Source organism: Leucoraja erinacea, chromosome 5 (assembly GCF_028641065.1).
Source record: "Leucoraja erinacea ecotype New England chromosome 5, Leri_hhj_1, whole genome shotgun sequence".
Classification (NCBI taxonomy): domain Eukaryota; kingdom Metazoa; phylum Chordata; class Chondrichthyes; order Rajiformes; family Rajidae; genus Leucoraja; species Leucoraja erinaceus.
Genome location: NC_073381.1, coordinates 42489072 through 42514211, shown reverse-complemented (window position 1 = coordinate 42514211; position 25140 = coordinate 42489072). Strand labels below are relative to the sequence as shown.

At 44.1% G+C, this 25140-nt stretch overlaps 1 protein-coding gene across 1 annotated transcript in view; it reads left to right on the top strand.

Annotated features, from left to right (window-relative positions):
• Positions 1–1032: 1032 nt before the first annotated feature.
• selenoi (selenoprotein I) overlaps positions 1033–25140 on the top strand; it is a 41644-nt gene continuing 17536 nt past the window's right edge. Inside the window, exons 1-3 of the mRNA XM_055635431.1 lie at positions 1033–1192; positions 20535–20603; positions 23720–23828. Of these exons, the coding sequence (XP_055491406.1) occupies positions 1136–1192; positions 20535–20603; positions 23720–23828 (235 nt within the window). The 5' untranslated portion in view covers positions 1033–1135. The remainder of the gene's footprint in view (positions 1193–20534; positions 20604–23719; positions 23829–25140) is intronic.

Sequence of the window (25140 nt, the reverse complement as noted above, 5' to 3'; positions counted from 1 at the left end):
GGACACTGGACTCCATCTATGGAACTGGTACCCAGTAATGCTGAGCCACACACGCTGCATGCCACATCATCCCCCCACATTCCATTCCACCGAAGTTTGACGATTGAATTCATATATAAAATGGTCTAATCTGAATGGATAGCATGCAAAACAAAGCTTTACAACATTATCTTCATAACCACCTCTAAAAATCATGGAGGGTCAGGAGGAGCACCTAGGCCATGCTCTGAACAGATCTAGCCAAGGTGAATGCTGACAATCACTTGCCTTGCAGTTAATCAAAATGTACATTGAGGATGGTATCTGGTGTTGGGGCCTACTTTGGGTACATGTGAGGTGAAGGGTGGCTGGGCCAGGCAATAGTGAGTGGGAGGTCATGAATGGAGCAAGAAGAACAACATAACAATCTGAAGATAGACACAAAAAGCTGGAGTAACTCAGCGGGACATATAGCATCTCTGGAGAGAAGGAATGGGTGACGTTTTGGGTCGAGACCCTTCTTCATACTGGTTTGGGATAAGGGAAATGGGAGATATAGACGGTGATGTGGAGAGATAAAGAACAATCTTCGGTTTAAACCAGCATCGGGAGTTCCTTCTTAAACATAACAATCTGATTGAAGAAAGAAAATCATGAACCAATGGTAATTGTGTCTCAAGCCCTGGTACAGACGGCTTCCTGGCCAGAGGAGTCCAAGTGAATTAGCACATAGAATATAACATGGGAAAGAGGGGGAGGTGGCAAATTGTTTTCAACTTGAATACAATGCTTCCATATGGAGCATGCCTGGTACACTTTCTTTGCATCGTCTGCTTTGATCTGTCGTTTCCACACCTCTGGTTTCCCTCTCCCCTGACTCAGTGTGAAGAAGGGAACGTCGCACATTCCTTCTCTCCAGAGATGCCGCCGTCCCGCTGAGTTACTCCAGCACTTTGTGTTAGTTCTGGGGTGGGGGCGCTGCTGGCCTGCGCCTGCGGGCGGCGCTGTGCGCGGATGCCCCCCTACACCGCCCTGCGGCCGCTCCTGTCCGCGGCGCGCTCGTTGTCTCTGGGATATCTGTGCGGGCGCGTGAGGCGCGGGGCTGTGACGCCGCTCGCTCTCCCGCTCCCGCCCGTTAACCGTCCGCGCCCCCGCCATGTTCTCCTACGAGTACGTCACAGAGGAGCAGCTGGCCGGATTCGACAAGTACAAGGTGAGGGCGCGAGGGGGGGGTGGGGGGCACCCGGACCGGCAGCAGCGACACCGGTAACAGCACCGGCGGCACCGGTAACAGCACCGGCGGCACCGGTAACAGCACCGGGCCCACACACGGCACCGGCGGCACCGGTAACAGCACCGGGCCCACACACAGCACCGGGCCCACACAGCACCGGGCCCCACACACAGCACCGGCAACAGCACCGGGCCCACACACAGCACCGTAACAGCGGCACGGCCGGTAACAGCACCGAGCGGCACCGGTAACAGCACCGGGCCCCGGCAGGTAACAGCACCGGGCACACACACGGGCACCGGTAACAGCACCGGGCCCCACACACAGCACCGGCGGCACCGGTAACAGCACCGGCGGCCCACACGGTAACAGCACCGGACCGGCAGCAGCGACACCGGTAACAGCACCGGGCCCCACACACAGCACCGGTAACGGCACCGGGCCCCACACACAGCACCGGGCCCACACACAGCACCGGCAACCCACACACAGCACCGGGCAACACCACCGGGCCCACACACAGCACCGGCGGCACCGGTAACAGCACCGGGCCCACACACAGCACCGGTAACAGCACCGGGCCCACACACAGCACCGGGAACAGCCCCGGGCCCACACACAGCACCGGGCCCACACACAGCACACACGGGCCCAACACACAGCACCGGGCCCACACACACACACACACACACCGGGCCCACACACACACACACACACACACACACACCGGCCACGGTGAGGGACCACCGTCCGTGTGCCCCACCCACCCCGGCGGGGGCCTCCATGCCACCATCCTCGCTCCTACCCATCCTGTCCTCCCTCCCTCCGCCTCCCACCCCTGCGGGGGCCTCCGTTCCCCCCGTTCGCTCCCTCCCATCCACCCATTGCGGCGCCGGGCTAAGCCCCCGCCCTCCCCTGTCTCACCCTCCTCCCCTCCATTTTCTCCCTCCTCCCGTACGCCAACAATCCCTCCCCCCGTTCTTCATACCTCTAACTCATAAAGTTCACTGTCCTCTCTGGAAGTTTCATCTAAATTAGCAATGGGATTTATTTGTGACGGTTTATGGGCCCAACTTCAATCATTGTACAATTTAAACGTTTTTCTTCATTTAATACTATGTAACTAAAAGTCTATTAACTCTGTTATATTTTTTATAAATGAAATTCTTGGCTTGATGGTTGTATTTTGTCAGACCTGATTTTTTTCTTTTAATCTTTGCAGTTTCAATGTTAAAATATGTTAAAAACAAGGAAACTAGAACAGCAAAACTCTTTACTGTGGTCTGTCAGATTATTGTTTACAGTTTTAACACAACCTTGTTTTTGAATGCTACATCCCAGCATGTGTTTTTATTCGCTATAGAGTTGTACACGTTTTATAATGTAATAATTTGGCATTTTTAATCTCCAGATCCATTTTCACTTTTTTGGGGCAATTGGGGATGGATAATCATTGCTGTCCCAGTGACACTCAAATCCTGAAATATGAATAAAAATGCATGGAATAATGATAGTTGGGAATACAAGGGGCTGTTGAAATGAACTGCTGGACTTGTTTAATGGATTCCATGCAATATTCTGTTACTCTTTATCACTAACTTGAGAAAATGCTTAAGACACCGTGAATTTGGTGAATTTGCATAAAGTTGCATTTTTGGTCGTAAATCGTTTGTAATGTTTATCTGAACTGTTTATCCAGCGACAGAACACAAATTCCATCTTGGCAGCTGAGGAACTTAAATTCATGTACCTGTACTAGAATTAATGTATGAAACAAATATTCTGTGTTAGTAGTAGTGGCCACCAAACTAGGGTACTGTAAAAGCTTAACTGATTCAGTTATGTCTGGAGAGGAAATATGCTGGTCAGGCCTGTGTGAGATTTCAAAATGTGATTAACACCTAACGGCCTTGTATGTGTCAATGCGTCAGACATGGACAATAAATGATGGCCTTCCTGTGGTGTTCTTGTCCTGCGAATGAATAAAAAACCCTCTGGTGTCCCAGCAAAAATTCAGTTGTCTCACACTAGTGCTTCTAATAAAGGTTTGTAGATATAGATGATTCAATGGTGTAATTCTGAATAATAATTATATCTGAAGATAGACACAAAAAGCGCGACAAGCAGCATCTCTGGAGAGAAGGAATGGGTGATGTTTCGGGTCGCGATCCTTATTCAGACTGGTGTCTGCACTGGTGTCAATAATTATGTCTGTACCTGGTTATTTTAAAATATAGCTTAGTTGCTTATTAGGACCTGACAGAATTATTTCTGGTGTTAACAGCAAGTGTGGTGTTTGTGTTTTGGAAAGAAGAATGTGCCATGTCAGTAAAACGTTTACAAATGAAATAATTTTCAATGTTGATTTGTTTTGAGTGGCAAAATATATAGGATTGCACAATTTACACTACAAAATCTTGGATCCCATTTAATAAGAACAGGATTAGACATGTAGTTTCAGTTATGCGGTGACCCTGTATAACTGAAACAGATTGTAGTGAGTGTCTTTGTAATTGTGGAAGTAATTAAAAACAAACTGCTCAAATAGCAGGGGATTGAGCAGTACTGCAGAGTCAAAGTGTTGTTCACTGTTTTTGGTTTGGTCCCTTCATCAGGACCTGCTGACATCTTCCATCAGTTTATTGTTTGCTCCACATTCCAGCATTTATAGGCTCTTGTGTGCAAAAAGTAATTGAATTTCTCCAAATCTGAGGAAGGACATTATTGCCATAGAGGGAGTGCAGAGAAGGTTCACCAGACTGATTCCTGGGATGTCAGGACTGTCTTATGAAGAAAGACTTGGTTTATACTCTCTAGAATTTAGGAGATTGAGAGGGGATCTTATAGAAACTTACAAAATTCTTAAGGGGTTGGACAGGCTAGATGCAGGAAGATTGCTCCCGATGTTGGGGAAGTCCAGGACAAGGGGTCACAGCTTAAGGATAAGGGGGAAATCTTTTAAAACCGAGATGAGAAGAACTTTTTTCACACAGAGAGTGGTGAATCTCTGGAACTCTCTGTCGCAGAGGGTAGTCGAGGCCAGTTCATTGGCTATATTTAAGAGGGTTAGATGTGGCCCTTGTGGCTAAGGGGATCAGAGGGTATGGAGAGAAGGCAGGTACGGGATACTGAGTTGGATGATCAACCATGATCATATTGAATGGTGGTGCAGGCTCGAAGGGCCGAATGGCCTACTCCTGCACCTAATTTCTATGTTTCTATGTTTAAGAATTGTTGGTACTTTTATTTTGCCTTGAGATAAATCTTTTACGCATTTACAAATGGTGTTGGGCAAACTGTTTTAGCTGTTCTAAAATAGATACAAATGGTAAAGTAATTGTTGCAACTGGCAGCTCAAGCACTTAGTTCTGATAGCCGTGTCGTGTCTGGTGAGCTGCCAGCTGATTTGCCCTTTCCTCTGCTGATTACATGTGGATGATTGTTATATTGTATTCTTCCATGCTTGAAATTTCATCAGTTGCCAAGAAGTGACTCTGTCTGCTGGTCGCTGATGTACATTGCTAGTTAATAAGCCTTATTTTCTGTAGCTGTAGTTCCCCCATATTGGTGTCTTTCTTCTGTGTTTAAAAAGGCCTCTTCTGCTGTTGCTCATTCAATCCATTCTTCTAGTCACACTTGCCAAGCTCCTTTCATCCTCGAGCAGGGTCTCTTGCTGTTGCCCCAGCGCCATTGGGCCTGCCAGGGTTTCAATCTATATTGCTAGTTGCTGTTGGCCAGCACATTAAGAGTGCTGGATGTATGACACCCAGCCCAGCAGTTCATGCCCATCCTCGTCCAAATTTTTTTGTTGAATCATGTGGAGTAAAATTAAACTGCATTTCTAAATCTCATGCTATCTTGTGACAGTTTAGGTGGTCATTTAAGATGGCTTGCATGACGCGTGCTCGGACGAAGTGCGTAGTTACCAGTAGGAATTATGCTCAATGAAGCATGCACATATTATTTCTGCTTCAAATAAAGTCACAAACTAACATATTCACCAATCAAGACATGATATATACCACAATGACATGCAGCAAAATTATAATACAGTATCTCAACTCTTTTTACACATTGCAATTAATGTAATTTTTATTATTTCTTTCCACTTCCAAACAAAAATGTGGTTGGATTATTCAGCGTATGATCAACCTGTGTCAATAAATCCTGGACCTTGATAACATATATGCTTAATCATGCACACTACAGATTGATGCAAGCATGGTGTCTGTGAAGGACCAAAAATTATCATGACATGGCCATAGCATGGGTCGTTATTGCTATTGGTACAGAAACTCTCGCTTCCCACATAATTTATCCACAACAAAATATACAGGTTGCAAGGAATTTTCTAAAGGCATTTTATGATAATAGCTGTTAAAACTGACTATACCCACCTGACAGGTTAAACATCACACTCACTAACTAACAAGAGATGGCCAAAGGACATAAATGCAGCAAATGTTCTTTTGGTAATATATTTAAAGGTTGGGGGGGGCGGCTTGAGAAGGCAATCAGTGCGGATTGGATGGATTGAGGCAGGGGAATTAGTGCGTGTTGGTTGGAGTGGGTAAAAGTATGAGGGGAGAGCACGTGGGATGGCGGGGGGGGGGGGGGGGGGGGGTCTGTGCAGGATGAATGGGAAGGGTGGACAGTACAGGACGAATTGGGGGACCAGTGTAGGATTGATGGGGAGTGGCAGAAGAATCAATGTGAGGTGGATAAAGAGATCAGTGCAGGATGAATAGATGGAGGGGGGGTAGATGAGGGGAGCACAGGGGATGTCAGTGAGGACTGAATAGAGACTGGAATGGGGATCAGTGCAGGATGGAGAGGAGGGGTCTCGGGTTAATGGGAGTGGAGGGGGGTAATGAGAGAGAGAGAGAGAGAGAGAGAGGAAGGGGCAGAGGAGGTGGGAAGGCTCCTTGGACACCACCGGCATCATCGCTGCCTTGGCCGTCCCTGTCAGGCACGGAAATTGCTATACAAATATGGAGGGGACCGGGGGACAGAATATCTTGGCGGCTGCATGCGTATGCGCGCACTCACGCACATGTGCGAGGCTTCGGAGACCCCGTGAACAGTAATTTCAGCTCAATCCAACGCTAAATGCAGCTCAACTATGCCTGTCTCGCCTACAGCCCTGTCTCAATCCAGACAGGGCTGTAGGTTAACCTGGCGGGACAGGCAGAGTTGAGCTGCCTGGGTTTAGCGCTGCTTCTCTGTGCTGGCTGTGGGCCTGGGGGCACGGCTCCCATCTGACTCCTGACGTCTTTGGCCACCCCCAGGGGGGGGCGATGGTCCAGTGGCGGTTCGGCAGCGATTGCAGCGCCGGAGACCGGGATCGATCCTGGCTGCGGTGAAGGTCTGCCGAGAGTGTTTTAGCACGTCTCCCTCCTCCAATCACCGCGCTCTATCCTCAGTCCCACCCCACCCCCCCAACTTCCACCTCTGACCCACACCTCCCTCCTCCAAGGGTTTGTTTTGAAAGCGCCATTGGCGGAGTGGCAGGCAGCGGCCGTTATTAGGCGGGCGGTGTGCGGGAGGAGGAGGAGATGGAGCCTCCGCTGTTGCTGCTGTGCAGGGCCCGTCATTCGCTCCGACCCTCCATCATGCCACACTTAGCATCTTTCCTACAGCCAGCGACGACACAAAACGTCACGTTCCTTTTCTCCAGAGATGCTGCCAGACCCGCGGAGTTACTCCAGTTTTTTGTTCTACGGTATAAACCAGTATCTGCGTGCCAAGCCGGGCAAAATGACTCGACATTTAGGTTGCCCGGCGGCACTTTGGGTGTTCAGTGGCATCTGGGCAAGCGCTAATTTAGAGCCCTGGGGATGGAGAGAGGGAATGCAGGGGTTACTTGAAGTTAGAGAAATCAATATTCATACCACTGGGTTGATTTATATCAAAATATGCTGGTCCGCCAATTTGTGATTAGCCTCACTCTGACAATGGAGGCTAAGGACAGAAAGGTCAATTCAGATTCAGATTCAATTTTAATTGTCATTGTCAGTGTACAGTACAGAGACAACGAAATGCAACGCAATGTGGAAATGGGAAGGCGATTAAAGTGTTTGGCAACCGGGAGATCAGATGGGTCCAGGCGGACTGAGCGAAGGTGTTCAGTGGAATGATCGACCAGTCTACGTTTGGTCTCGCTGGTGTATGAAAGAAATGGGAACTTGGAAGGAAATGAGGCTTGATTGGCTTGAATTTAATTTCCCATCTAATTCCTTGCATTTGCAGTATCAGCAGGTGGCAACTTGGATGATCCTTGCTATTATGCACATTAGATGTAGCAAAAATGTGTAACGAATTCCTGGAAGTCCCATGGAGGTGATTGACTGTTAATTGAACAATAATTAATTGAAGCATTAATGCAGGGGGTTGAAATTCAATTTTGTTAACTGTTATTATCAATATTATAGTGAGTGTAATTGTTAGCTGTCATGAGAATTTTGACATTTGTACTAGCATCTTAACTCACTCAGCACTGTGCAAAAAGGTTAACAGCCACTAGCTTCCATTAGGCTGAGATTAGGCTGTCTTTTTCAACTTCCAGGAGAATTGGAACTATTTACAATTTGTACGGGAGTTTTCATGTCGAGATGGTGCAATATAAAATGAATTGTGGGATGTTCACTCTTTATTCAAGCAATATTAAAAAATAACAATAGCAAAAAAATGGGTTTAATGGAGTTGATTTTTCCACTGATGCATTTAACCTGTCACTGTGGTGCTGTTGTCCTTACCTCAAGTAGTAATGTTTTTATAGTTTTGTTAGCAGAATTTCTGAAAATAATTTGTATTTTTGATCAAATATAGTTTCCCAATTTATTCTTGTAGCAATGTTACAAAATTTTGAGATTTAAAAAATCAAGTCTGCAATTTATCCCATCAGATAAAGCATAACAATAAGTTTAATTTGACACCAAATTCACTTTCATATCTCAAGTATTAAAAAGGTTATGACCATTTTCATACTCGGAAATTAGCATCTTGTTCCCTATTGATTTTCAATGGACATTACAAAAAAGCTGTGATCTTGGATAGTCAAAAGCACATTTCTTAAGGAAAGATTAACATTTTTAAATAGCCTAAGTGTCCAAAGATTATTCACAAATAATTCACAATATAACATGATTTTTATATCTAATTTACATTAATTTATAGGCCAAATGGAAGGAATTTAGTGTTCAATTGCTGTAAATAAATGCCCATTTAAATCGGCTTTCTAGTGGGTTCATGTGGAACGCGCTGGTTTAGAACGTTGACATAGCGCTGGATTAGTGCCCTCAAATGCCGAGAAAAATACTGCGGGATATAAAAAGCCCAAAATGAACTACTCGCTATAGATAACTTGATATACAGGGTTATATATATGCCCCATTTAATGTAAAAATAAGGTACATACCTTTAATTGTTTGCTTTATAAAACCCTGGGGCTGCGAGAGGTTGCGGAATGAGACAGTAATTTTAAAACTATTAGAACTATATTATCGAGGCCTATAAAACTAATAATACCTTTTGCGACCGGGTCTTGCAGCGATTTTTCGTTAATGATTTACTAGGCTGAACATGTGCGATTAGTACAGCCTAGTAAAAATCGCGTTTTAAACCCGCCCCCTCCAAACAGCGCCAAAATCACGGGCCTGGCTGAGGGCAGATTCCCAATGACGATTCAGGTAGGTTTTGTAACATACCTAATTCTTGTCCCATCAATTCTTAGTTACTTATTTGAAATTTTGTGTATTTTTCTTCTCCAATTACCCTCTCTTCTTTTTCTGTCTGCTTTCGGTTTCTCATTGACTGAGTTGTTATTGGGGCTTTCTTTGTTTTTATCTCTTTGTTCAGCTGAAGGTTTTAGTTTCATTTTTTGGCAAAATGTATTTTTATTTTCTAAAATTTACTTGCACGGTTTCTGAACAAATTGGAATTTTTTGTAATAATGGGCAACGATGCATGATTTCCAGATGAACTCTATGGTTTTTATCCATGCTTTGAAAGGCAATGACGCAACAACACATGCGCCCTGCAGCCCTTGACTACCTTGTGATCTCGATCTCTGAGACCAACGTAAGAGAAACCTTCAAGGGAGTGAATCCACACACATCGGTGTTTGTGACGCTATTGCTACAAACAAGATTTTCATCATCCCTCGGTCTTTTTTCCCATGTGAGTGGAAAAATGACTAGAGGGCATAGGTTAAAGGTCATTGAAAAAGAATTTGATTGTAACCCGAGCTTTTTCAAAGGTAGTAGGTATGTGGAATGAGCGGTCAAAATAGCTGGGACAATAACAATGCCTAAGACATTTGCCTAGAAGGCACATGAATGTATCTACTTCCGAAGGAGACTAAGGAAATTTGTCATGCCTCCAATTACTTACAAACCTCCACCGATGCACCATAGAAAGGATTCAGTTGGGTTTCATCACAGCTTGGTTTAGGAACAGCTGATCGCACAGTCCAGACTTAACACCATTGACTCCATCTACACTTCATGCAGCTTTGGGTAAGCACACATCATAACCAAGGGCATGTACTACCTTGGTAATTTTTTCCCCTGCTTCCAATCGGCAGAAGGTACAGAAGCTTGAAAGCTCACCTCATCAGACTCAGTAACCACTTCTTTCCCTCTTATCATGCGTCTGAATAGTCTTTCCATAAGCTGTGGTACCATCCAATTGTCCTCTACCCCATTGTGGACATTGGACTGTCCATGGAAGTGATGCGTTGTTGAGAATTCTGTTCTGCTCTCTGTATCTTACTCTTTATCTATTGTACTTGAGTTTGACTTGATTGTGTTTATGTATAGCATATCTGATCTGTTTGGATATCATGCAAGACAAAGCTTTTCACTGTCCCTCATAACATGTGAAGATAAATCTAAATCTAAACCTAAACCATGCTGATTAGAACAGAGATCAGGCCTAACATCCTTCAGTCACTGGATTTACCGTAATGATGTGGAAACTAGAATATTTTTTGTATAAAAAAGGAAGATTGCACTTCTTCAAACAAGTGTTGGTGGTAAAATTAGACTGAAATCACGGAGATGTTGAGGCTAACCAATAAAGGGAGTTTACAATAGAGGGCTTGTACTCAAACTGATGCGTATTAATTTTGAGTTGGGATGCTAAATGTTTTTAAATGGATTCACAGATGAGCCTTGGTCTCATTGAATGGCCAAACAGTTGAAGAACTTATTTCTATTTCAGAGATGCGAACATTCTACTCACATTTTTCCCCTGGAGGTGATAAACATCTTCCCGTCGTATTTCCACCTATATTTCTGAACTTTTTGATCCTTGAAATTTTAAAAACTGCCCAAACCCACCCATTTTGAGAAAAAAAAGCTGACTATCGTCACAATGCACTCACAAGGCAGGACGAGACATTCCGGGAGGGAGGAGCATTCCAGCGCTTGTGGTGAACGAGAGTTGGCGGCGGTTGTTGGCCGCCCGGTGCCTGGTGAGTAGGCTGCAGGCACGGGCCGAGCCCGGGGACTGGGCCTGGGCTGGAGCCGAGCCTGGAGCTGGAGTGAGGGCCGAGCCCACGGCTTGGGATGGAGCCGCGAGCGGGGCCGAGAAAGAAGCCGCTGGTGGAACCAAGGACGAGCCTGGGTCTATAGCCAGGGCCAGGTCGTGTACGAGAACCAGGCCGTTCCAGGCCCTGGCGCTGCTTTACGACCTGGGTAGGTCCTGGGGCAGGGAATGGGAGTAAGGTTGGGGGAAATGAGGAGGAGGGAGATGGGGTAAGATCTCTACCTCCCTCACTGCCCCTCTCCCACTCTACCACCATCCATCTACCCTCCCTCTCTACTCACCTCCCCCTCCCTCTCTGTGTGTGTGACGCCTCATGCCCCCCCGGGTAAACATCTTGGTTGGCATGATATAATCAGCGTGGGGTATGTTGAAATGCAATTTAATTAATGTTGGAAATGGATTCAAACGTATTTGGTATTTACGGTGGACTTAGATATGCCGCATGATGTAGCTGATGAAATCAGTACAATGAAGCACAAGAGCGTGTACAATGCAAGGCTTTCTATATCCTTGGGAAGAATTGGTACATCAGTCAGCTTATTCAGTCTTGAAGGATTCCTTAAATGTTTATGTGTGTTGTGTTTGGTATTAAAGCTATGCTTTGTATCATGCGTTGGTTAAATGTTCAGAACAAATATAGCATTTCTGTGCATGATTCCAAGGGAGTTGAATCCTTGTATTGATTCACAATGACCACATAATTATAATGTTTTGGGTTAGTCTATAACAAGTAATTTAGGCAATTGTATAATAAGGCAGCATGATATAATCCTCTGGAGATGTACATCCAAACCAAAACTGAGAGTGCAGGAGAATGAAATTAGTTAGTCAGCATTTGAAAGTGAAAGAAAGTTTACTGTAAAAACAATAAACTGCAGATACTGATTTACAAAATAAGAGAGTGCTGGAATAACTCTGGGGCAAAGGACTGAGATAAAGAGAGAAGAGTTATGAAATGTGAGGACAGGATAAGGGCGGGGAAATGGAAAAAGGGCAGGAATGTGGGAGAAATGGATGAACGTCCAGACGGGGTACAGGGAAAAGGTTTTGGGTGAGGGGGGGGTGGGGAGTTGGTTGGTTAGTTACCTAAAATCGAACAATTCAATGTTCAATTCTTTGGGTTGTAAACAATACAAAGTATTATTTTGTACATTACGTGCTGAACCGGTAGGGAAAACTTGACATATTAATTATTTCCTGTGTACTTTCATTGCTATGATAATTGTGTAATATGTCAAATGGTCTTTTAAATAAAATACATATGATGCTGGAGTAACTTGGCAGGTCAAGCAGCATTTCTGGAGAAAATTAATGGGTGACGTTTCAGGTTGAGACCCTTCTTTAGACTGAGAGTTGGGGGGGGGGAGGAAAACTGAAGAGAAAGGTCCTGAACAAATCAGAGCCAGCACCGACAACCAAAGGAAAGTGGAGTCCATTCTTGGCTGTGGAAGAGGTGATAATGAAGGGATATGAACAATGATACTAGCAAGAATACTAGCGTGGGAGAGGGACAGGTAACACAAGGATTACATGAATCAATAGTCATACTGCTGGGTTGTAAGCATATGAGGTGCTGCTCCTCCAAGTCCTTCTCGATCTTTCAATGGCCAAATATTTTAACTCCCCTTCTCATTCCCATACTGACCTTTCTGTCCTGAGGAAGTATTATATAATAGAACCACTTGGATAGTGACTTTTATATAAGCTAGGTAATTTGCAAAAGAAAAGCTTAAGGTTTTCCTAACAAAATAAAGTACAATGAAACATACACACAGGGAAAGATGAATCAAAACATGGAGACCTGAACCTAAACCTGCATAGCTTAGTTTATTGCTTTGGGGCAATTATAACTGGAGGAAGTTGTATTTGGTATGACTTTGTGTTGAAGAATGGATAGCTGAATAGGGGCCTCTTCTTAGGCCAGAGGTCAACTGCTCTTTCTCTATGGCACATACTTGAGCTGTGAAGTTTATGCTGAGTTTGAGACAGAATTCAAGGCTGAGAGATAATAGACCCTGTAGTTAGCCTTGGCTATGTTAAATTATAATGAGGTAGTGATAAGGGATGGACGATTGGAGAGGAAGAGAATTAGATTGATGGATATGTTTATAGGAAGTCGAAGAAGCAGATGTGATTCTGATGTAATGGTTTGAGTTGTAAATCTCCCTTGTGTTCTGCCTTGTACATGGCATTGGAAATCCAGCTTCCAGATAGCAGGAAAGGGGCTACAAATTAGAATTGAGTTGTGTCCTTGCACCAAACACTTATTAATTAAGTAGACAGATTTACAACCCATATATGCTTAGGTTGGGAGATGTGTGTGTGTTTTGAACTTAGAAACTGTAAATTCGGCAAACATATAATTCATGTTTTAAATACATATGTAATAGTATTGTAAAATTGTAGTGAGGCAATTTATGAAATGTATTGTCTTAAGTAGGAATGTAAACATTAGATCTTGTTTAGATTTATAGAAATATCTTTCTTGGTATGGAAAGTGTGTATGACTTGTGATCATTGTATTACATATGTATCTTATATTTTGAAGAGTGGTCTTTGATAATTGAGCCTACTGGGGTTTTGCTGTGTTGAAATAAAATAATTCTAAAGCAAAGTTATACCACAGGCAAACGAAGGTTGTGAGGCCAGGGAAAGGGGATCATGGGACTGATGTTGTAAATCACCAGAAGGACTCAGATGGTTGGTTACTAGCTTGTCATATACTCTGTATCTGAAATGTCTAATACTATATAAATGACATGACAAAGTTACTCCTCTCTGGACCCGCCCCAGAGCATTAGCTCTGTGTTGGAAGGTTCAGAGACTGGTCTCGGCTGAATAAAGAATCGATTTCAACAGCTACAAGTGTTTTGAGTCAAGTTAACTTTAGATTGACAAAATAACTCAGTTTAACAGTCTTGGGCCGCCTGCAGTGTCAGAGTGAGGCTACATGCAAATTGAAGGAACAGCACTTCTTATTTTGCTTGGGCAGCTTACACCCCAACTGTATTAATATTGATTTCTCTAATTTCAAGCAACCCTTGCAATGATCAGATGGCGTGATTAGTCCGAAGAATGGTCCCGACGCAAAATATTGTCTACAATTCCCTGCACAGATGCTACCTGACCCGTTGACCAGCAGCAAGTTGTTTTTTGCCATGTATCTTCCTGAATCGTGAAAGTTTTTGTGACCAGCAAGCTGACTGATATGGGTGAATTAAATCTTGAACCAGCATTTGGTGTTTCCTCTTATAGGCTTGTTATTCAAATGCTAGTCTTAGAATTGGTTTTGCTGATCACATCTAAATTGTGCAAAAAATCCAGTGGAAATGTCATCTGTATTCAGGCGTTTCGTTTTGTGTCATTCGTGATAATTATGGCTAAACTTTTGGCAAACAGCAGTTGGTGCATTGTTGCTGAGATGGTGTTAGAGCATGGAAACGCTCTTCAACCCAACTTGCCCATTGTTGTGTTTCAGCTGTTATAAATAACTGGAGCCTTACACCAGATAAAGATCCAAAGACTTTATTAACTACATAGCAAATACGACTTCACACTTGCACGTCGCTCTAATTCTAAGGGAACCAGGCAAGGAATGGTTACTGTAAAGCTAGGGGGCGTAACTATAAAAGCATAACTCATAATATGAGTGACACTGATCTACACCCATGCTGACCAAGATGCCCTCATCTACACTTGTCCCACTTGCCTGTGTTTGGGCAATATCTCTCTAAACATTTCCTATCCATGTACTTGTCCAAATCTCTTTTAAATGTTGCTACTGCCTCAACTATTTCCTCTAGTTCAATATACCAATGGAAAATGTTGTCCCTCGGATTCCTATTAAATCTTTCCTCTCTCACCTTGAACCTGTGTCCTTTGGTTCTGATCCCCCTACTCTGGGTAAAAGACACTGTGCCATCACCCCATTTATTCCCTTCATGTTAGCCATTTATTCTTTTAATTGCAATAATTTGGTGATACAACCGGACTTGTATCACCTCGGCGAGCGATCCTGGACATTGGGCCGCCCGTAGCTGCCACTGCGGAGGGCTTGGGGAGGCCCTGACCACGGGGAACAGTGGAGGAAGAAGACTGACTTTGGTGCCTTCCCACACAGTGGGAAACTTTGATTCTGCTGTGTGGGGATGTTTTATGTTAAATTCTATAGTGTGTTGTGCCCTTTATTTTTATTTTTATTGTATGGCTGTATGGGAATTTCATTTCACTGTGCCATCTGGCACATGTGACAATTAAATCGATCTTGATCTTGATTTGATTGTTCACGCAGCAGGCCTGATGTAGTGTTGGGAACCATTTTTAATAACTGGTTTACAATGAAAATAATTTGCAGCCATGATAATGGTGCATGAATATGAAATGGTAATTTGAATTAAAATCCTCTGGTGTATTTGCTCATTTACTGTCCAAATAAGTTTGAAGATGCTTTTAAAATCTGGCTGCTGCTGTTTAAATCCCATAGGAATTAATTTGACTCGGAATAAAGTAACTGTTCTCGTAGTTTGTCGCTCTTGGGAATAAATTAAATTTCAAACAAAATGAAGTTATGATCTCAGCTTCTGGGCGATTTTTGCAAGTTGTTGGGGTTTGGAGGTCTTGTAGTGTGTGAGGGAACAGTACAATGTGGTCTGAAGAAGGGTCTCGACCCGAAACGTCACCCATTCCTTCGCTCCAGAAATGCTGCCCATCCCGCTGAGTTACTCCGGCATTTTGTGCCTATTACAATGTGCTCTTCAGGAGCAATGGTATGAATTCATTCTAACAGCAGGATAAGTAAGAATGCATCTGGAATTTGTTTATAGCAAACAAAGCTTTTCACTGACTCCATGTCAACTCTACAAGAAATCTAAGACTGTCATGCATTCTGTTTCTTCCCCCCCACCTTCCAAATAAAAAGAAACAGAGATTTTGGTTTTATATTGTGCATCTTTTATATTGACCTTTTTTTCCCAAAAAAAGAAAAAGAAGCCTGTTTTGGGAGTGGATTGTTATTCTCTAGATTTATATCATTCGAGACATGGCCATTGAATGCCACTGTTCACTAGTAAATCTTTGCAAATGTTGGGGAAAATGTGCATTTTATCCAGAAATAATTGGGCGAAGAATATCTCAATAGGGATGTTGCACGGCAGTAGAGGTCACGACCCCGACCCATACTGTTGCCACGCCACGCAACGCCTTCTGGAGTACAAGTGGTGAACGTCAGGTAAGCACTTACTATGGCTGCCAGTACAGCGGGCCCGTCTTCTGTCCCAGCATCTGGACTCCACGCTGACTGGTTCCACACTCGCGGACCCCGGGCCGTCTGGAGGGAGAGGGAGGTCTGAATGCCGGTGCAGCGCGCGCGCTCAGTGATTCTGGGTGGGCTGAGGAACATGACAGTCTCGAACTCTGCTGCAGCTGACCAGGACGTTGCCGGGTTTTCGTCACCGTGTGTCCGCTGCCCGGAGCCACAGCCCGTGTGGCCGCACAAGGGGGAGATGGGGCGGATGCCGACCGTGGCCAGATAGCACTGACCCTGGGGGGAGAGTGGGGGTTGTCCCAAGGGATGCGCTCCTTTGGCCGTTTACACTTTGGTGCACGGGTTCAGAGCAAAGATACTAGAGCATTTAGTTCAGAGCGCTCAGTCGCCCTCCACAATTATTCATAGTGCAAAAATTTATCATATCGGTGGTTTTTAACAGGTAAGAAAGTTTGTGTTTCGTGTGTTAACAGTGTATGCCGGAGGCTGCCATGTCCTCCAGAAGGATTGAGCTGCTCCGTGTGTCCCGCCCATTGACCCGATGGCCTTACGTGCAACCCCCCCTATTGATGGACTGGCCTTTCTGTTATGATTTGCTTAAAAAAAACAGCAGCTTAATTTGTTTTAGGCCAGTACAATCTGCCAGTTTTGCCTCGGGGACAGCGGTTGCATCAACTCTCGACTGCAATCTGAGATGAGTTGCCAAGATCTATTGGAGATGGGCAATAAAAGTTGCCATGACTTGCAGAGACTGGAGTGGGAAAAATTAAAAATGTTCTTGGGTTAAGGGAGCAGATGTGAGCCTTTGAGATGCTAAACGAAGACTGACCTCAGCTAGCTAACAATCTGAAATCCTTTGTGCAGTCTGTAAAAGGCTGCACTTGGCAATTACATCAGCTGAATTCAATGGAGGCCATGTGATCGGTGGCCTTTCTTCAACTTGGTGGGAGGTGAAAATCTGAAAAATGCATTGAATAAATCTCAAGATGCATTGTCAACTTGACAATAACAGGGTGCATTTCTGTTCAGTCCAGTAGTTCACTGTGGGCAAAGAGTCACAGATGCAGTAAGCAATCCATGTTTTAAAGGGAATGTTTGGATAATACAACAGACCATTACTAATTTTAAGTGGAGCAGATATAAAGCAAAACACAAAGTGCTGGACAAACCCAGTGGTCTGGCAACATCTGTGGGGGGGATGGACAGATGATGTTTTGTGTTGGAACCCTTCTTCAGACTGAGTGGAGTAGGGGGAAAATACATGAAAAAGAGGAGTGGTTATGGCAAAGCCTGGATGGTGATGGCTAAAACAAATTAGGGTGTGTGATGGGTGATGATAATGTCAAAGCCTAGAGGTGAAAATAAGACAGGGCTGAAATGTAATGCTGGAGGGGTATGGGTGGATGGGGAGGAGAAAGAGGATAAAAGAAAATATGGGAATAGATGAAAAAGGAGTGATGGGGAGGGAATGGCATGTGACAAGTGATGGCATGAGGGGCAGGAGAAGGGGTGGGGGTGTTACTTGAAATTGGGGGAATTGGTCTGTAAGCTACCCAAATTGAATATGAGGTACTGTTTTTCCAGTTTGCCTGTGGCATAAATATGGTAATGGAGGAGGCCCAGGACAGAGAGGGTGGAATGTGATTGGCGAGCAAAAGAGCTGCCAAGTACTACGAATTTTCCGTATTTTGTATGGAAATGCAATAAGAATACTGATGTACAATTTTGCGTTGTTAAATACGGGTTTTTAAAAAAAATCCGACTATAGATAATTGTAACAACGAGTCATCGCTGTACCGGCCGATGTAAAATGCTAGTAGTCAAATCAGAATTTGCTGTCATAATATGAGATTGCCTTTATGGACGTATTCTTTGATGGGGCTGTTCATATCGCATTGTCAGTCTGGAACATCTCCTGGTCAAGATCTACCACACTTATATTGGATCTCATACTGGCAAGGCTGAGACCTTCCATTAGTTCTGCAGTAGCTGAGCTGGAGGCATATTGCATCAGCATTGAGGAAAAAAAGTGCCAGAGAAGCAGCTCTGTTGAGACCCTGCTCCAGAAAGTTTTTAAGGTGGCCTTGTGGAATAGTGTGGCCATAAGCATGAACACAGACGCTGAGTAGCTCAGGAGAACATGGATAGACATTGTTTTGGGTCGGGGTCCTTCATTCATAAATTTGTAGTTATAAATACGGATCGCATCAATTAGTTGTTTAAACAATGGAGATGACCTCACACAATGTGAGGTCTACATGGACTTTATCTTGCGTGAAACGTTTTACCCGTTATCCTGTGTCTGCATGCTGTGGGAGTTTGATTGTAATCATATGTACTGGATAACAAGCACCAAAAAGCTTTTCACTGTACCTCCTGGTACACGTGAATAATAATAAACTACTAATAAACTAAACAATATAACGTGAAAAAATTGAGTCAATATTTGTACCAGACATGAATTTTCTTCTTCCCCCCCCCCTTTTTTTTGCTCCAGCCAGCCTACGATTTTTTGCATTTGAATTGAAAATTTAACACAAATTCTCATTATTGGCACTTTACATTTGATGAAATTTATTTGAGCATCTTTTGTTGCTTGCAGCTGATTGCATGGTTTATTGTCTGCTCAGTAAAAAGTTGTTATCAAAGTTACTTACTATGCCTACAAAAGTTACATACTATGGCTACAATATTCTGTTGTGCTGCAGCAAGCAAGAATTTAATTGTCCTATCTGGGACACATGACAATAAACTCTCTTGATTTGACTCTTGACTACTTAGTAATTTGGATGGGCGTTTCGTCCAATGACACCCTTCTCCATGATATATGGGATCTGGTTGCCAAACATTTTAACTCCCCTTTCCATTCCCATACCGACCTTTCTGAACTGGGCCACCCATACTGTCGGAGTGAGTCCTAACACAAATTGGAGAAACAGCACTTCATATTTTGGTTGGGCAGCTTACAACCCAGCGGTATGAATATTGATTACTTTAACTTCAAGTAACCCTTGCATCACCTCTCTCTCTCTGTCCCTCTCACCCCCTGGTCATCATACTAGTTTCACTGTCGTCCTGTTGAGTTTCACTCTGTATAACTCATTATCACCTACACCACAGCCAACAATGGACCATTGTGGGCTCCACCGTTCCTTGATTATCATTGCTTTTGGTATATCTTTCATTAATTTATTTTATTTACCTTCTCTATCTCTCGTTTCCCTTTCCCCTGACTTTCAGTCTGAAGAAGGGTCTTGACCCGAAATGTCACCTATTCCTTTTCTCCAGACATGCTGCCTGACATGGTGATGCTCCAGACATGCTGAGTCACTACAGCACTTTGTGTCTATCTTCGGAATAAAGCAGTATTTGCAGTTCCATCCTACACATCTTTGTTAACATTTGAGTACATAAGGTGACACGTTTTAACTGTGCAAACAGCACTGAAAGCCAACTGTTTGTAACAGACTTGTTTAGCCTTAGACTTGATTTAATTGCACTGATTGGTGTATGTGACAATAAATGTCCTTTGTCTTTGTCCTTTGATGTGGTTCATGATTTGTACATGTTTCCCTGATTTGGTCAATTCCTGTACCCTCCTACATATCCTCCTAATATCTCTGCTCACCAATTATAATCTTCCTTGAACATCCCTGAGTTCAATCACTCCACTTTTCTGTGACCTGCGCATCTTTTCTCACATCTCACATTTTTTTCCCCCTCCACCCCATCTCACCAGATGGAACAAGGAAAGAGTTCCCTTGGTCCTAACTTTCATCCCACCAGCCTCTGCATCTAACCCGTCATTCTGACATCTCTGTCACCAACACTGAGACACCTTGCACACTCGTCACCACTTCAATGGGCAAGGAATAGTTAAGGCACGTGCTCAAGATTTAATGTGTAATGCAGATGAAGATGCAGATACTGTGTATTGGAGATGAAATGTTCTGTTTTGAAGTACTTTGTTGCCTATTATGAAGATCAGTTGTTTTCAAAAGATCAAATGGTTTTAGGTTGAAAACCTGATGCTATTAGAAGCTCCCTGATGACTGCCACTCGTTCTGCACTTTTGCAAGCTATTCGTCACTAGCGATTTGTCATCTTTCTGGTAAAAGATTTGTTATCTTTCTGGTAAAAGATGTTGAGTTTTACTTTGAAGTAGATCATTATGCATGCTGGAAATTTGAAATAAAATTAGAAAATGTCTCTAACATTAGGGCAGTGAAAACTATGAACTGTTACTCCTTCACATGCTGCTTGACCTAATGATTTGTTGACAATATTAGACTAGTACGTTTTCACTAAATCAAATTATTCAAATCCAATAGGGAGTGAAATTCCCAACATCCTCACCAATATTGAGCTAAACATCCCAATGAGAAACAATTCAACAAATGAGTCGTATTTTGCACAAATGTTGAAATAGTTATGTTGTCATTTAGATAGCCTAGCAATTTATAAAGTTAAGATTTAAAAGTGAAAGTTTTTTTTCTCATTTCTTTACAGTATAGCGCAGTGGACACCAATCCGTTGTCTGTGTATGTTATGCACCCCTTTTGGAACTCTGTAGTAAAGGTAAAGGCATGTTGATACCTTCTAACATTGCTAAGTCCAGATGTAGTTCTCGGTGTCCTATATGGTATGAGGTTGAATTAAATTTGGCAAAAAAATGTTTAATACACAAAAAAGTGCACTAGATTTCATTATTTAAAAAAAAAGACCTGGTGATTCAAAGAAAAATATGCAGCTAATGCTATTTTTTAAAGTATCATGCAGTACAGGTGCACAACCTTTTATCCGAAGTTCCAAATAACGAAAACTTCCGAATAGCGACATTTTTTCAGTCCTTGAAGAAAGGTCCTTGAAGACGTTCACCGAGGGCGGCCCGCAGAGGTGACAGCGGAACCTCCGGTCGGTCCTCGAAGAAAGGGGAACTAAATCCCCATTCATAAAAGAGAAGGTATGGGTATATTGCGCGGGAGGGCTAATAATTGACAATCTGCTGCTGCCTGCCCGCTGAGTTAAAAAGTTCCCACGGTAGACTCACGATACGCAGTGTATCGTGAGTCTTGCATGAGAACTTTTTAACTCAGCGGGCAGGCAGCAGCAAATTGTCGCTCCCTTAAGTTTCACCCCACCTACACCCCTCTGCTTCCCGGCCACTGTGTGTGACCCCTTCCCTCCCCTCTCCAGCTCCCCGCCCATTGCACCAGCGCGGGGGTTTTGCACTGTCTTCACGTCGGAGCTAGTGCCAATCATCGGAGACGTCAGGACCAACGGGACACCGGCCCCCAGGCCCACTGCAAGCACGGAGATCCCAGAGACCCACAGCCAGCAGCAGCCCAGCCCCGTTCCAATTCCAGAGGAACACGCTCCCCGTAGGGACCGAAGCTGATGGTGTGCAAGGTGCATCTTGGTCTTGAGGTTGCGGATGAGGGGGCGCAGCTCGGGCTGTGACGTCTCCGGCCACCCCCTGTACAGGAGCTGAGACTGGGAACTGTGGAGTTGTTTGCAGTTGCAGAGGGAGGGGGCAAGGGCGGTAAAGTTCCCAGTCTCAGCTCCAGTCCAGAGGGGTGACTGGAGACGTCAGGACCAACGGGACACCCGACTGCAAGCACGGAGATCCCAGAGACTCACAGCCAGCAGCAACTCTAGCCCAGCCCCGCTCCAACTCCAGAGGAACCCGGGTTGTGGATGAGGGGGCGCAGCTCGGGCTGTGGGCGAACTGCCACTTGTCGCTGTAGCGGCGCATCGGGGAGCGGGTTTCCTGTTGGTCCTGACGTCTCCGGCCAACCCCCTGGACAGGAGCTGAGAGACGTCAGGACCACCAGAAGCCGCTCCCCGATGCGCCGCTACAGCGACAAGTGGCAGTTCGCCCACAGCCCGAGCTGCGCCCCCTCATCGGGACACCGACCCCCAGGCCCACTGCAAACACGGAGATCCCAGAGACTCACAGCCAGCAACAACTCTAGCCCAGCCCCGCTCCAACTCCAGAGGAACCCGGGTTGCGGATGAGGGGGCGCAGCTCGGGCTGTGGGCGAACTGCCACTTGTCGCCGTAGCGGTGCATCGGACAGCGGATTCCTCTGGAGTTGGAGGGACAGGGAGACACAGCGGCTTTTGAGAATGGTGGGCAATCACTTCCAAAATTCTGCCCACGCAGTCAGTACACCTCTCCTACACTTGTCTCCCGCACTAAGATTATCTCGCAGAGAATGATCCCAGCCTAACCCTCCCTATTCTCTCCTATTCTGCAAGAAAAAACTACATTGAAGACTCAAACTCGCGATCGAGTAACTGCCGGGATCGAGGCGCAAACTCGCGACCTTGCGGATATATGAGCCGAGCATTCTACCACTGAGCCAGCCGTTAAAATCAACGCTAAAAATCTTCCATTCCGAAAGCCGAAAAATTCTGAATTACGAAAAGTGTCTGGTCCCAAGGCTTTCGGATAAAAGGTTGTGCACCTGTATTAGTAAAAATGCAAGCTACTCTGATGTATTAGCCTGAAGTTAGAAGCCACATTAAGAACCATATGAGTAAAAAACAATGTGGAGATGTCTCCTGAAGATGCAGTTATTAAAATTACTGAATATTAAAAATTCCCAGCTCCCCCACAGCCTACTGTCTCCGCATCTTCCATTCTTCTCCCCCCCCCCCCCCCCACCTCTACATCAGTCTGAGAAAGGGTCTCGACCGGAAATGTCATCCTATTCCTTAGCTCCATAGATGCTGCCTCACCTGCTGAGTTTTTCCAGCATTTTTGTCTACCTTTGATTTTTCCAGCATCTGCAGTTCTTTCCTAAAATTACTGACCATCATAGTCCCATTCTCATGTTACACAAGATCCACTGTCTTGAATGTTGATTTACAATAACTAAAGTGGCAGCTGACTTCATAAGATCATAAGTGACAGGAGTAGAATTAGGACATTTGACGCATCAAGTCTACTCCGCCATTCAACCATTCAATCATGGCTTATCTATCTGTCCCATTCTCCTGCCTTCTCCCCATAACCTCTTATAATAATCAAGAATCTATCTAAAATATATCCACTGACTGCCTCCACAGCGCTCTGTGGCAAATAATTCCACAGATTCACCACCCTCTGACTAAAGAAATTCCTAATTTCCTTCCTAAAAGAATGTCCTTTAATTCTGAAGCTAGTCCTACCTAGACTCTCCAACTAGTGGAAACTTCCTCACTATTCTGTATGTTTCAATGAGATCCCCCCTCATTCTTCTAAACTCCAGCGAATATAGGCCCAGTGCCGTCAAACGTTCATCATATGTTAACCTAATCATTCCTGGGATCATTCTTGTAAACCTCCTCTGGACCCTCTCCAGAGCCAGCACATCCTTCCTCAGAAATGGTGCCCATAATTGCTCACAATATTCCAAATGCTGCCTTCTAGAGCCTCAGCATTACATCCCTGTTTTTGTATACAGGCCCTCTCAAAATAAATGCTAGCATTGTCCTTGCTTTCCTTACTACTGATTCGACTTGCAGATTATCATTTTGGGAATCTTGCACTAGCACTCCCAAGTCCCTTTGCACATCCGATTTCTGGATTCTCTCCCCATTTAGTGGCACATTCAGTGTTAAGATTTTAATTTTCTGATAAGCCTAGTTAATCTGCATGGGAGAATTTGTGATTTCCATTTTTATCAACCTTTGTTTTTATTTTTATAGATTTTACCTACCTGGTTGGCACCAAATCTGTTGACATTCTCTGGTTTCGTGCTGCTTGTACTTAATTTTTGTATGCTGGCCTATTTTGATTATGATTTTTATGCTTCAGGTAAGACTTTGGATACTGTATGTATTTAAAAAAAAAAAGAATATAATTGAAACTAGTATGGGTAGCAATTCCTGGTAGGCAGTGCAATGGGTATCCCATTAATGTCACTGTTTCTTGCAACTTGACTGGAATTCTTGCTTGAGCATTAGTTAGTTGCTCTTTAGGGTGCTGCATGCTCTCTTTAGCACTGTCTACCTTTTTAAATTGTGACAGGTACATGTTCAATGTGGTTGTGATACTGCTGGTTGATGTAGAATTATGACACCATCCCTCCTCTTCCATTCATTGATGGACCATGGCCTGTGGTTAAACTCTGAACATTGATTGTGAGACCTGCAGTGTTAACCACACCTTGCAATTGAGCAAATGCTGCATGAACACCTGGTCAACGAACATGCACTTCTTGTCTGGTACCACAGCTTGTACTAAATCCAATGCCATGCATTTTGTTTTGCATGTTTGGCTTGGCCATCAGCTGCAGGAAGATGGATGTTTGTTACCATACTGCCACTGATGAACTTTCACCTGAAGGTTGATAACTTGTACATTTAGTCTCCATCCTCACCAGCATTCACATGCTACTGAAATAAACTGGAGCTATTGCGTTGAGCCTGTGGAGACCAGCATGAACACGGACAGCAAATTTACCAAACCCATGTCCTGAGTAAATATTGACAATGTAAATGACCAAAAACATAATTTTAAAAACATTGAACTAAACTCAATTTAGAAAATCTAAATTATATTTTGGCTTAGAGATACAGCATGGAAGTAGGCACTTCGGCCCATCGAGTCCATGCCAACCATCGATCACCCATTCGCACTAGTTCTGCTATCCTACTTTCTTGTCCACTCTCTACACACCTGGGACAATTTACAGAGGCCAATTAACCTATAAACATCTTTGGGGAGTGGAGCACCTGGAGAAAATACACATCGTCACAGAGAGAATGTGCAAACTTCACATAGCACCTGCGGTCAGGATTGAACCTGGCACTGTGAGGCAACAACTCTCCCACCTGTGCCAATGTGCTGCCCAGTGTTATTAAGTGTGGTTAACCTGCAGCTGTTAAACTTTCATTATTCATCTAAGTTGCTCAATAGCCCTATATTTATTATATCACCAATACAGAGACCCCTTAGCTATGGTTACATGTGTTGCTTACAGCTTATACCATTGTTTGGAAAATTAGGCACAAGTAGGAAGTTCCTGAACCTTGTTAAGCAGACGCTTGTGATTGAGTTTGTGTAATTACTTCAAAAGCAGCACATTTTTGTGTATTTTCCCATGATATTGTAAGCACCTGTCACA